The 13,767-nt window shown below is 35.7% G+C and overlaps 1 protein-coding gene across 1 annotated transcript in view; it reads right to left on the bottom strand.

Annotated features, from left to right (window-relative positions):
• AKAP9 (A-kinase anchoring protein 9) overlaps positions 1–13,767 on the bottom strand; it is a 118,242-nt gene that overhangs the window by 8,855 nt on the left and 95,620 nt on the right. The window contains 11 exon segments of the mRNA XM_074900258.1: positions 1,069–1,737; positions 2,628–2,778; positions 3,809–4,028; positions 4,735–4,879; positions 5,532–5,720; positions 6,626–6,817; positions 7,591–7,709; positions 8,415–8,478; positions 8,902–9,387; positions 9,775–9,921; positions 10,979–12,067. Coding sequence (XP_074756359.1) covers positions 1,069–1,737; positions 2,628–2,778; positions 3,809–4,028; positions 4,735–4,879; positions 5,532–5,720; positions 6,626–6,817; positions 7,591–7,709; positions 8,415–8,478; positions 8,902–9,387; positions 9,775–9,921; positions 10,979–12,067 — 3,471 coding nt within the window.

The raw sequence follows: 13,767 nt of genomic DNA, 5'->3' as shown, positions 1-13,767 counted from the left end.
ACTCCAGGCAGATCCTGGAAAGTGGATCATACTGTCTGCTGCCGAGGAGTTAAAAAAGCCCCAACACAGCTACTGCCAACCTGATCCAAGAGAAGATTCTCTGTTGACTGCAGTGCTGGCAGTCACCTCTGAGCAGAAGAGCAAGGTCCACAAACTGAGCATGGCAGGAATCAATACACTCAACATCCTGCCTCCAGCTGTGTGTAGTTTCCAATATTTCAGAAGATTAAAACCAGTAGCCAGCTTAGATGAAGAGAAAAATCCTGGCTCCACAGACAGCTGCCAAAAAGCATGGAATGATGGCATGATGGGCAAAAACATAGTCAGCAAAGAGGCAAGTGTCCTGTCAAGGCTCTCTGGGACTATCCACAAATCAGTCAGCCAGCACCATTTATCTCCTACAGGGAACTTTCTAAAGAGTTTTAAAAGTAATTTCAAAATAATTTTTAAACTTTCCAAACCTTTTATGAGAGAGAGAGAAATTTACAGGAAACAGCAGTTCCAACTTTCATTCATCTAAAAATAGGCTAAATTCTTAAATTAATTTTTTACCTTGATTTCTTCCTTCTATTTTGTTTGCTATGTTTGCTAACATATACATATTCATGTATATGCTTATTTGATTACTTACTCATTTAATTACTGAAGTTGTTGGGAGATCACTTTTAAATGTTTCAAAGACCACTTGTGGTTTATGAACTAAAGATTAAGAGCACTGACCTGGAGCATTCCTGAGTAGCAATAGCTCATTCCTGCGACTGGGTGCAGGGAATATTCTTCTCCTATACTGAGACACAAAGTGTGTGCATACATTCAGATGCATTTCTCCTGCTCATGTTTCTCCTTAAACTTCTACAGCTTCGTTCTCAGAGGATGTGTGTAAATAGTTTTAGGTAGCAGAACTGGAATGCTTCCCCTTTCCCTTTCTCTGGTGCCTGTATTTTGCAATCTGCAGGCTATTTTATAGAGTGAATAAAGGCACAGTGACACACAATGCTAACTGAACAAAAGAATTAAAAGCTGAATTGCAAAGTTCAGTATTACACGTTGCTCTCTGTCCTACTGTACCTCATTTGGATTGTGGCTTGGTGTCCTTTGGGCTTCCCTTCTTCCTTCATTATCCTGCTCTTTCTTCTGTAGTTCTTGGATTATTTCCTGCAACTTCTTTGTTTCATTCCCTAATTTATTAACTTCTTGCTTCTTTTCTCCAAGTTGCCACTGAAGGTCTTCTACTTTGGACTCCAGTTCATGGAGTTTCTTCTGTGCTGTTATGTTAGCATCCTGTTCTGCTTGTAATGCTTTCCTCTGGATCTGCCTTTCTTTTTCCATTTGCTGTCTCACTTGCACAGATTCCAGTTTATACTTCTCCATCTCACTTACTAACTCCACTATACGGTCATGCTTTTCATTCATTTGTTTCTGTAGCTCTTTAAGTAATTCCTCTGATGGATTAGGTGTTCCAGCTTGTCCCTTATCTTCAGCACTTTGAAGCTGAGCACATAGCTCTTTTTCCCTTTCAAGGGCACTGCTTATTTCGAGAGCTCGAACCTTCTCTGATTCAAGAAGCACCTGCAACTCAGAATTACGGCCTCGTTCACGTGACAGCTGGGCAGCACTGAGTGCTTCTTGGGATTCAATTTTCTGTTGCAGATCAGTTGACAGCTGTTTCTCTTGCTCCAAAAGTTTAGTTAACTGTAAGTTCTTTTGCTTTTGATCTTCAAGTGAAAATTTTAAATCCTTTCATAAGAAAACAGAAGAAAAGAACTGATTAAAACCATTTGTGTATACTTCCCATTATCTTCTGCAAATTGCAAATATGCTACCTCTACACGTTACTTTTAACAGATTTTGCTGTTCACAATTAATGTGACAATACTCTGCATGCTGCAGTTACATCTGATATTACAGGTGTCCATTCTAAAATCAGATCATCTCATAAAAGAGTATTTGTAACATTTACTTTTTAATGCGATACAAACAGCTGTAGTTCTGAAGTTGAAGATAACTAGCTGCTTTACCTTTCTAAAACTGTGGAAGTAGTTTTGAAAGTTAAGATTTCAAGATGTAAATAAATTTGTGCTGTTAAAGTGACTGCTTTTTTGTCTCAATACTTGTACTAGGATACCTGCTCTCTCTCTCACTATATCAGATACTGCAGAGGTACCAAGGAAGCTGCTAATGCATTTTCTCCTAAAGTAAACTTCCTAGTTTGGTTTTCATGAGGTGAAACTGCTTTTAAAATGGTGACAAACAATATAGCTCCTTAAATAATAAATCCTATCTTTTATGAGTCAGATTGTGGTGGGGGCTAGGTGTAGCTATGTTAGCAGTGTCCTGTCTCCTTGAATATCTGATGGCTATTATACAAATTAGAATATTTTCATCTTGGCCCTGAAAAGTGCAGCTGTAAAGTTACTATTGATTTCAACAGAATTTGCATCAGGCCCTTTTCTTTCTTTGCCACGCAGCTTTTATACATCATTCTTCAGCTACAGATGACATAATGCTGCTGTTGAAGACACCCATGGAGCACACATTGGACAGAAATGTAAGCTGAGATGATATGTTAACCAGAAGAATATTTGCGTGCTCCTTGATGTTCCAGGTCATTTAGGATTATGGAATACCTCAAGCTCTTCTCTTCCTCTTTCCTCACTGCGTTCCATTTTAGCTTTTTCCTTTTCCAAAGCCCACTGTAGCTCTCTTGATTTTTTCTGTTCACTGGCCATTGTATCCTTGAGAATATCTAGCTCAGCTGCTTTTTCTTTAACTTCAGTTCTAAAAGAGAAATGGACAACCTTTGTATTAGTCAATGGCTCTAATCCTATCACAGCAACATCAGTTACTTCATATTTATTTCATCTTGTGCACTGCTTGTGTAATAGAGTAACAGTGAAAAGCCTATTTAGAAAAACAAGCCTAGCTCAAAAATGAGAAAAAACAGTTGCACAGCTCAAAAATGACAGAAAGTGAGTCCATCCTGCTAACTTTGTAGCTGTCATTTTTTATTAATTTGTGGCTCAGAGCAGCTAGTGTTCAACTGAATTCAGTCACTGGCCAAAATCTGAAAAAATGCAGGGGAAATGCATTTTGCTGCCCTAAGTCTCAAAGAAAAAAAATCTATCGGGGGGGGGGAGCAGGGGGGAAATCTGTGCCCTGAATTTTAATTTTTTTGTGAATCAATTTTCTATCAATTTATGCAAGAATCTTGATCCTGGTGGTCTGTAAAGGCTGTAAGATAATCTATAAAGTAATATAAATTTAAAATCTTATCTTAGTTTGTTATCTCTGAGCTGAACATTAAGATACCACACATAGGCATGTCTCTCTGGTGAAGGCATAAATAACAATGGGTTTCTTGAGTGACAAATATTTGGCCTGTTACCTCTGCTGTTGACCAAAGCAACACTCAGAAGTTACAGAATTTCATACTGAAGTATTTGCAAAGTCACCTTAACTCTGCAGGTTTTTCTCCCCATGTTCAGTTTTAGAAGCAGAAAAACCTTTAATAAATATAGTACACTTATTAGCTGGTATACAGTAGTCTAATGTGTCAAAATTTAAGAAGAAACTTGATATTAATAAATCATTAAATCAAACTATGGATCAGATCTTCTTAATCTATAGAATTACATTTGTCAAATAAAACAGAAGTCTGTTTTTTGTCAGATACGTTTTACAGAAAAACTGAGATAATTTACATTACATGAGATCAACTTCCATAATAAAATTAGTATTACGATTTGAGACAACATAGAAAAGATCATCTTCACTGTCAGCACAGGAAATTTGGCACTGAAAGCCACACCTGATGGATTCTAGGTCCTTGAAGTGCTTGTGCTGTGCTTTAAGGGTTGCTTCAAGCTCCAGTTTGGCTTGTGCAAGTTCATTCTTCAGCTCAGCACCCATCATTCTTTCTGAATTCAGCTGTTCCTGAAGCTCAGCTGCTCTGTCCTTCATACTGCGGAGCTCCACCTGCATCTCCAGTATCTGTGACTGCTTCTGCTGCATATTATACTCCAGCATTTCTAATGAGAGTACCATTAACATAGAAATTACTTAGTAAACAAACAACACTATTTGGGTAAAGACTCCCCTAGCACAGAGACCACAAGGCTATCACTAAGAGTGATATTTAAAAATAATGTATTCTCTCAATAGTGGAGTGAAAGCAAAACCATGCCTTTTATACTGGAATACCTTTCATACTTTCTAAGAAATCACTTCAACTCTTAAAAGGCTATGTGCTCAACCATATAAAAATATATCATTTGGATTATGACTAACATAATTGAAGTTAGGTATGTATGTATACTTGTGACCAAGTTTTTGTGACAAAACACTCACAGTGAACATTTACTTAAAGTATACCTGTTCTCTGAACTAGTTGTTGTTCATTCTAATTGCTTCTTAGTTTACTCATTATGACTGACTATCCAACAGGTAATTTCAAAGCTGTTGAACCTAAACAATGAATTGCATACATGGAAAATAACCTTTATATAGAACCTTAAAATAACTTTGTATCGCTTTTAATTTGATACAAGTCATAAGAACACAGACTATATCCTAATTTTTGCAAAATTAGTCCAGTAAGCTTGAAAAAGGTGAAAAGTATGCACACTCAGGACATGAATATCAAAATCAGAGAGCAAAGAAAGTCAACTTTTCTTCATCTACATTATGAGCACTGCCATGAAAGCATTTGGAAATAGACATTACCAGGGAAGTCACCTTGGCTTTTTGAATCAAACTCTTGTTCTCTCTTTGGATTATTTTTCTTACTGTTCATCTGAGCATGTAAAACTTGAATCTCCATCAGCAAACTTCTTCTGTCTGCATTCTGAAGACAGTCCATTGCTGCCCTCTGGTTAGTAGCCTATTAGCATTAGAAACATTAAAAAGTAAAACTCCAGATTTTATTAGAATACTTATGGTGTGGATATTACATTTACTTATATATTCACAGTGCATATATACACAAAACATTTTCAATTAAGTCATAATTAAGTCAGTATTATAATATTGGGAAGAACCACTTGTTATTTTTTTTGTTTTTATACTAGGCATCAAAATTATAGAATCAAAAGAGTTATCAGTTTTATGGCAAATTGTAAATTTTCCTCACTAATCCTTCCATGTTCCAGAAGCAATAACTGACCTCTCTCTGTCCCACAGCAGCCTTATCACTTCCTCGTATTCTTACAACTTGCTTCATATATACAAACTACCTTTTCTCTTAAACAGTGTAATGTAATTCTAATTAACTTAATGAAATCAAGCTCAGGACAACTGTGTTTAACTCATATTGACCTCTGAAGGCTGTATTTGTTTGTGCATGCAAAAATCTCTTTCCCATATCACATCAGTTTTTCTTTTTAAAGACACTTCTTCCTACAAGTCTTACTCCGTTTTCACGCTTAGACTATCAAAACTACTATCAATAAATATAATTTTAAATGGATTTATACATTCAAAATTAAAATCTAATGTAAACAAACAGACTTTGACTAAAGTATGTTTTATATTACCTGCTCTTGTAGTCTGTGCTCTAACTGATTCATCAATATCACTGCATCTCTGGTACCCAGTTCTGCAAGTTCAGTTTGAAACGCAGCAAGAAGAACATTTTGTTCTCTCACAAAAAGCTGTTGAATAGCACGTAGAAGTTCTCCTCGCCAGTCTGAGACACCTTCAGGAGATTCAGTACTTGCATAAATCTACAGTGGTATAAAAACAATTTAAACACCAGGATTCAAAGATTACATCAAGAATGATCGTTATCATTTTATGTAAAGCGTGTGTTTTCAGTGGAATATTGAGCTTTTCTTACTCAATAGCTATGTAACACTCATTCATACAAATGGATGTATTTATTATACATTGTTTCTTCTGCATGCACAAATGCTAAACTTTTATATGTGTTTTAGATGGAAGCAATTCAGCTTCTTGTAACTGAAAACTTAGCCCCATGTAGTTATTATTTCTTACTGTATCACACTATCCTTTTAATTTTTATGATGTTACATGTATGTTCCTAGACTCTCACAGAGCTATGTGGTAGTGTGCAGATATTGTGTATGAAGAAGATTTAATTTTATACTGATATAAAGTTAATCCCCCTGCCTCTCATGCTAAAGGAAATGCAGAAGTAATTAAAACTGCCTACATATATTCAAAAGTCTAACTGGGATAATTAGCGATTCCCAATAAGTTTTAACAGATTACTGATTTTAATATCGTGTTATATTTTGAACCATTTTCCTTCTTTTCTCTCACTACAGTATCTTTTTTAATAGCATCCGATTCTACTACACCAATAAGTAACAACATTAAAAAAATCTACTTTAACTCCTACTGGAAACATGCTCTCAAAATAAAATTATTTTTAAAGTTGAATCTATACAGTCAAAAGCTATCAATCCCCAGAAGAAAAAATGCAGGCTGTAATTTAAGATACAATTTGTTACCAGAAAGTGAGACATGCAGTTTTACTGTGGATTTTTGAAATCTTTTGCCTTGTAGCAGCACATTTAGAGCATTTAAACCTGAACTGTGACTGTGCCTTATAAGGTTATCAGAATTTTTTTTTAAATTTAGTTATAATTTGTGATATTATTTATACCTCAGCTTCTCTATGAAGTTGCATTTTTGCAATAAGGTCTTTCAAAGATGAAATGGTGCTTAGAAAAGCTTTCCTTTCCTCAAGCCAAGATTCTGGCTCTTGTTTAAGAGGTGGCATCTCTCTTTCACCATATGGAAATTCAGTGAGAGACAGCACCTGTATGCCTTCATGATGAACTGCTCTCAGCAAACCCTACAATAAATAAAAAAATAAATCAGTAATGTCAGTCATAATAATAATAACAACAACAACAACAATCTTATTTCATATATACTGGAACAGTGATACTTCTAAATTGATCAGCAGAAGGAAACTATTTATGCTGCCTCATATCAAAGACAGAAGTGTCACCCAGTTCTTTACATCTGCCAAACTGTAGAACTTACTAAATAGGTGTATTTTTCCTCAGTTTCAAATGAAATTTCCCAAAGTTCATCTGTCAAATCAATACTCAAATTTTAAAATGGTTGCTGATGGACACCAACATTTTAAAAACAAAGTCCTGGAAAGCTTCCACGTGAGTTTTTCAATTCGCTTGACTATTAAGCTAGGGCTTTGCTTTTTTTAAAAAAAATGTAATTAAAAGCATTATACCCTTATGTTTATAATAAACATGTTTGTTTACTTTCATAATACAGATACTATTCTACACCTATAACAGAATCTATAAAATTGTGTAATATATGATATCATTAATTATAATTTAGTCGTTATTGTATATTAACAGTAGTTATATTTTTCATAATCATAACAGAACATGCCTACAGTTACAAAACTCATATTTATCCTAATTTAACATGCAAAAATGCACATCATTTATCAGAAGTATTTTAAAATTCATTAAAATAGCTGACACCTTAAAACTTACCTAAATGGCCTTCTTTTCACTAATTAAGCAGCAGCTAATCTAAGATTTTGGTAGTATCACCCTTGTTCCACAATAAAAACGATCAGTTCTATTTTACCTTAATCTTTTTTGGAAGTAAATCTGTTGAAGTTTCACCTTCATCTATTCCTTCAGATATAATGTCAGATCCCTGGGTCTGAGCAAGATACATTCCTTGACTCCAGTCTGAACTGGAGTCTAAAATAAAAGGAGAGAAAACATGAAAGCTGTATTACTGTGAAACTTTGAAGAACAAGCATCAAAAGAGTATTTTTATCTGTTGTTGTAACAGGAAGTTGAATGTCACCAGAGTTGATTCTAAGCCTGAACATTACCTGTTTTATAGTTTTTCTTTTTCAGTTTCAAAGCAGTAACAGCAAAACAAAAGTAAAAACCCCTAAACTTAAAAATCCTAGTTCAGTTACAAAAAAGAAACAACTACTTGCTCAAACAATTCTGCCAAATGACCTCTTCTAAGTAAGCCTAGCCTTTGCTTATGAAAAGGATCATACTAATAATTTTTAATGCTCTTGAAGAAGACAGTACCCATCATCATCTCCCACTGCTGGGGAGCAGTAGCTTTAAATTCTATCACGAGATGACAAAGCTATGCTGAAGAGATAATGTAATATGTAAGAATATAGGAACTCCAGTGGGAAGAAAAAAAATCAGCATCTGATGCCCCAACTCAATCCATCTCCACTTGAGTCATTCTCTTTCTGTAGCAAATTAATATACATGGCATGCTCAGCACCTTTTGTTAGTGCAGCAGGCTTCTGCTTTGATCTGGGGAACAGTTGTTTTTATTTCTTAGAACACAACCTCTTGAATGGTAAACTTGATATTAAAAAAGAAGATTCAATGTATAATGCTGTTTGAAATCTATGAGAACAAGTTTCTTACCACTAGATCCTCCATCTCTAGCTTGATATGGTGGAGAACGTGCTAATCCAGAAACTGGGATTCCCTACATTTAGAAAAGAGAACAAACAAATCTTTAATCACCCCACACCCACTCACAATATGGAAGCTAATTTTAAGGAGCTGGAAATGATATGAGCCTCTTTATTCAGTTTCCCCTGCAATCGAAGTAATCAAAATGGAGATAAGAAAGATGGCATTCAATAGGGTGACCTACACCTGTCCCCACTTCACAGAGCAGGACAGGTCTGAGGCAGTAGCACAAGGAACATCTGATAGTCGAGCACACTCCTGAACTTAAATTGCTGAGGAAGGGGTTCTCCCTAGGCCATGGAAAGAGTAGAACACTTAAAAGCTTTATACTGAACATGCAGTGGTTCACACTTAACAGACTTTAAATCGGAATTTCTGTAGCAGGAGCGAAAGCACAAACCAAAGTAGTTCAATGAATATAAAATAGGATACATACCTCTTTAGCTTGTAGAGTTTCTATGACTTCCTTTAAAGTATTACATTCTTCAGTCAACGCTTGCACTGCAACAAACCTCTCTCTCTTTAATGCTTCAGATTCAGAGATATGTCTTGTCTCCATGTCCATGATTTCAGCAGCGTGGAGTTCTTGCATTTGGTCAATTTTTTCAGTAAATTCTCTTATGATCTCTGCAATTTCTTCTGAAGAACATTCATTTTGCAAATCTGTCTGGATTTCCACATTTTTAACAAGCACTGGTGAAGTCTGGATACAGCTGTCTGTTTGTGATGGTGAGCTTCTTCTAATTAGAGTAGACTCACTAGTTGACAAATCACACAATATTTCTGCATCCTTTTTACTTTCAGTTTTTGCCATTTCCTTGTCCTTTCTCATATAACTTCCAAGCCTCTCTTCTGCTTGAGCTAGGTTCTTTTTGACTTTGCACAGGTCTTCCTGAAGATGCATCAGGCTTGCTTCTTTTACCTGTAAATACAGAGAATCTGAATTGCAGTCCTTCCAAATACTTTAAAAAAAAAATCTAAACCCCAGACAACTCTCTACACCATTAGAGTTCAGTTTAGTCCTATTTTAAAGCAGTTATGACACATGGTAACAAATATTCTCTCCTAAGAAATACAGCTCTAGATCCACTGTTGCACTATGGTGGACTGTAAAACTATGTACTTTGGCAGTAAGTGAAGATTTGGTCTACAGCATCAGCTCTATTCCACTGACAGTAGGTACTGAGTGACCATTTTTCTTAGTGGCATTCTCAGTACAAGATTTAAAAAACTATAGCATGCATATTTGCACAATAAAGCTTGTATAATAATTTGCTTTAAATACAATATGGAACAATCTGGTTCTTACTGCTAGCTCTTGCTGAAGTTTTTCTGCCTTTTCTCTGTAACTGCTCAGTTCTTCCTTTGCAGCAGCTGCCTCTTCTTTAACTTGCTCTAGTTCAAGTTCATTAATAAGCGCATTTTCTTTCTGACTTTCCATGAGTTGTGCTCCTACCTACACAATAACATACAGAAAATGGTGAACAATCTTAGGAATAATCATTAACAGCACTGACCACCTTCACACCAACTTACAAAAGCCACAAATGAAAAGACCGTAAGGGAAAACAAATGTATGTTATTTGGATTAACACAACCTCAAAAAATTAAGACTGAAAGACCATTTTCCTAGAGTAACTCCCACAAACTGGATAAGCATGGGAGGGAAGACTGTCTTCTTACAGTTTACTGTACTGCAAGCAGAAATTGGTTACACCATGTAGAAAGCAGAAGGAGGAAGGTCACCAGAGAGTAGGCAATGAAGTCTGATAACATTATTAAATTTCTAAGACATTTATGACATTCATTCAATCTGCATTTGGATGAAAGGTCTTAGAACCTTTTCTAGTCCAGCACTGGGTTCCATGATGTCTCTGAATTTAGAAGTTTCAGCAATCAAGCCCACATTTGGTCTATCAAGCATAGTCAACTTTGACTGAAGGTTTTAAATTCAGAGGCAACAAAACCAGTGGTGGATGGAAATCAGGACAAATGTATACTGGTAAAAGCTACTGATGGGAATTTGGAACCAAGATAGGAAAGCAAGAAAAAGTAAACCAAAATCAAAGCATACATAAACAACCTGCTCCCCACTCCCAACCCAACTGTACAAACTGCTATCGCTCCCATATCGTTCTGAACCCTCTCTTAGATAATTTTTATCATTTTAATTTTTATCTACCTCCATGCCACGTAAAAGCGTAACTCACTCCATTCTATGTCAATTCAATGCAAGGATAAGAAAGTATATGTCCAAAAATCAAATTCACCCTACTTTCACAGAAAGGCAAAGTATTTTTAATGCAAAATAGAAACTGAGAGTGGATTCACGTAAAATAACATCCTTCTCTTCTTTGTAACTCCAGGAATAACAGAGAAATGAAGGTCTAGCCCACACAGCAGAATATTCCTATCACTTGTTTCATTAAGAAGTGTTTCTTTCATTCATAACAGTTTACATAAAATAAAAGATTTTAGTGAAAACAAGCCCAAAGAAAATGGCATCCAATTACCTGGCATGCCTGCCTTTCTTCTTGCTTAATGTATTTCTGAATCTCTCCTTTGTGCTTTTCTTGAACCTCTTCTAGTAATTGCTGAAGTTCTAAGAGTCTTTCTTCTTTCACTTTAGCTTCCTTTTGTGCAACTTCTACATTTTGTTTTTCTAGCTCCAAGTTATGATTTACGGTTGCCAGTTGGTCCTCCATCTCCCTAAGCCTCTGTGTTAAGAGTGATAATTTTGACTCCATCTCATTTTCAGTTCTATCACTCAAACCCCCTGTCTGGGCATTTCTGCTTGCTTCCTCCACACATTTTGAAGCTTCCTGAAATTCTTGCATGAATTTCCTTTGCTCTTGAATGGCATTCAGCTGAACCTGACTCACAAGAGCAGCAGCAACTTTTTCCACTAGTGTTTTTTCCAGTTCTAATATCCTCTTTTTAAGTGTTTCTCTTTCAGCTTTGCCTTGCTCTTTCAGGTCTTTTATTTCATTGTAGGACTGGCACAGTTCTAAATCTTTTTCCTTAATGCATGCCTGAAGTTGCTGCAGTTGTACCTCCATCTTGCTAATGGTGACTCTTATATTCTCATCTGAAGACCTAAGCTGGGATTGGCCTAGTAACTCTATCTTCTCACATAAGCCTTCTTCCACTTTTTCAGTTTTCCTATAGCTCCTATCTTCTGTTTTTTCCTTAACATCTTTCATTAGCGCATACTTATATTTCTCTGTTATTCTTTCATGCTCTTTTTTCAACATACTTATTTCTTCCTCTAGCTGGTTCATTTTTAACTTAGTTTCCTCAAGCTCATTCTTTGTTCGAGATGCCTCTACATTTACGTTTTCTACTTGCTTTTTCAAAGCTTCCTTTTCCGCCAGAACTGTTTCAAGTGTGTGTTTCAGACTATCAGCATCTTCCTGAAAAGCAGCAATGTCTGCAGGTACTTTCTGTTCAATATTTGCCAGTTCCTGCTGAAGCTTATCAATTACATCATTCAACTGCTCTACTTCCTCATCATTTTTTTTCTTCACACGTTCTTGATCACTTTTCAGACATTCTACCTGGGCTTCAAGCTCCTGTATATGCTCATTTTGCTCTTCAATAACCTGGAAAAAAATGCAAAACAACAGTAACTTCATAATGGGTGACTATTAAAACCTCAGGTTATTATTCTTCTGGACTTCACAGCCACAGTTTAATCAAACACTGAAACACCTTGCAAAAGAAAATATGTCCTCAGTGAATTTCTTAATGGGATATCTCTTGTAAAGCTTTATGAGAATCAGGGCATCTTCACAAAGGACTGACAAAGTAGCCTGTGACCTTAATGAACTGCAAAGAAAGTGTGAAAGCATTTGTAACATTCACAGATGTTGGAGAATGGCTTGCAGAGAGCAAGGCCATGGGTCTCTTCAGGAGCTGGTCACAGCCACCTGAGGTAAACAAAGGAAAAAACCCAGGGTACAGTTATGCCTAACAAAGGACTGTTATGTTAACAAAGAGAGAAACTGAGGTACACAATGGCCTTGATGGTAAAAACAACCTTGGGAAAGGAGGCAGGCCAGAAGAGGGAAGATGTTGTGACATATCTGAAATGCCACAAGGGGCTGGGATATTATAATGTAGCTTTTTACATGTATCCAATAGATTTGTGAGTAGTATGCATGATTATTGTAGAGTGCTTATATAAGGTGTGATTTCTTTCAATAAAGTGAAGCTTGCTCTATCATTCATATTGAATCGGCTGCTTGCTTCCTCCGCCCGCCGCACACAGAGGTATGAAACATTGAAGTGTAAGTGTTCACAATACTTTTTTCCTAATAGTTTGGTCTAAAGCTCTGTCTTGTCCTTTTTATTGAAAATTAAAATGGAACCAAGAAGAGTGGTCATGTCTGCTGTTCAATCTTCTTATGAAGTCAAAGTTTAATATATTATTTTTACTCAAAGAATTCCAAAGCACCAAGATTTATGAAGCTTACAACTTACAGATAAATCTTCCTACATTATATAAAGAACTTTCTCTAAAAAAGGAGAAAAATCCTCAAGCTTACCATATACAGGCCAGATCTGTTAAGTTAGATTAGACAGATACTGTGCTTTTCATGCAAAAGCACCACTCACTCATACAGTCAAATAGATTTATATAGGACAAGCCAATTAAGATACATATGTATTTTAAATACAAATAGACCTTCAATTAATTATGTTGAAAGATGCCACTATAACATGCTTTTTAGCCTGAGACCACAGAAAACAGTTCAAGACTTTATGATGCAGAAAACAGAAGCCACCTTATATCTGCTTCTAACAAGAAACAGATATAAACACAAAAAGTGGAATGACTGGTGTTGATGAAAACTAAATTTAACAAAGGCTTAGCAAAAGGAATAATAAGTTATCAGATTCCAACACAGTAAGTTTTATAGAATTAATTAAAAAACCTGCTTGTTAAATTGCAATGGGAGCAAATTCTCATTTGAGTATATTATCAAATGACAAAAAATCCTTTACAAAGTCAAAACAAAGACAGACCAAATTATAAGTAGTAAATCTAAGAAACAAAGTGGATATATATTCTTAATGGAATGTATGGAGATCTCAAATGAATAGTGCTTCTACACTGGAAATGAAAAAGGCAGAAGAAATCTATCAAAAATATTCAGAAAGAGATACTGGAAAATAAAACTAATTATGGTACCTAAAACAGGTAAGGACTCTAAAAGGGCCTTCTAGAAATAAGAAGAAAAAAATGCGGAAGATAAGAAAGATTACTAAATTCATTACTAAAACGGCCATGTGTTTTCCT

Source organism: Athene noctua, chromosome 2, assembly GCF_965140245.1.
Source record: "Athene noctua chromosome 2, bAthNoc1.hap1.1, whole genome shotgun sequence".
Classification (NCBI taxonomy): domain Eukaryota; kingdom Metazoa; phylum Chordata; class Aves; order Strigiformes; family Strigidae; genus Athene; species Athene noctua.
This window is presented reverse-complemented; position numbering and strand designations above follow the sequence as displayed.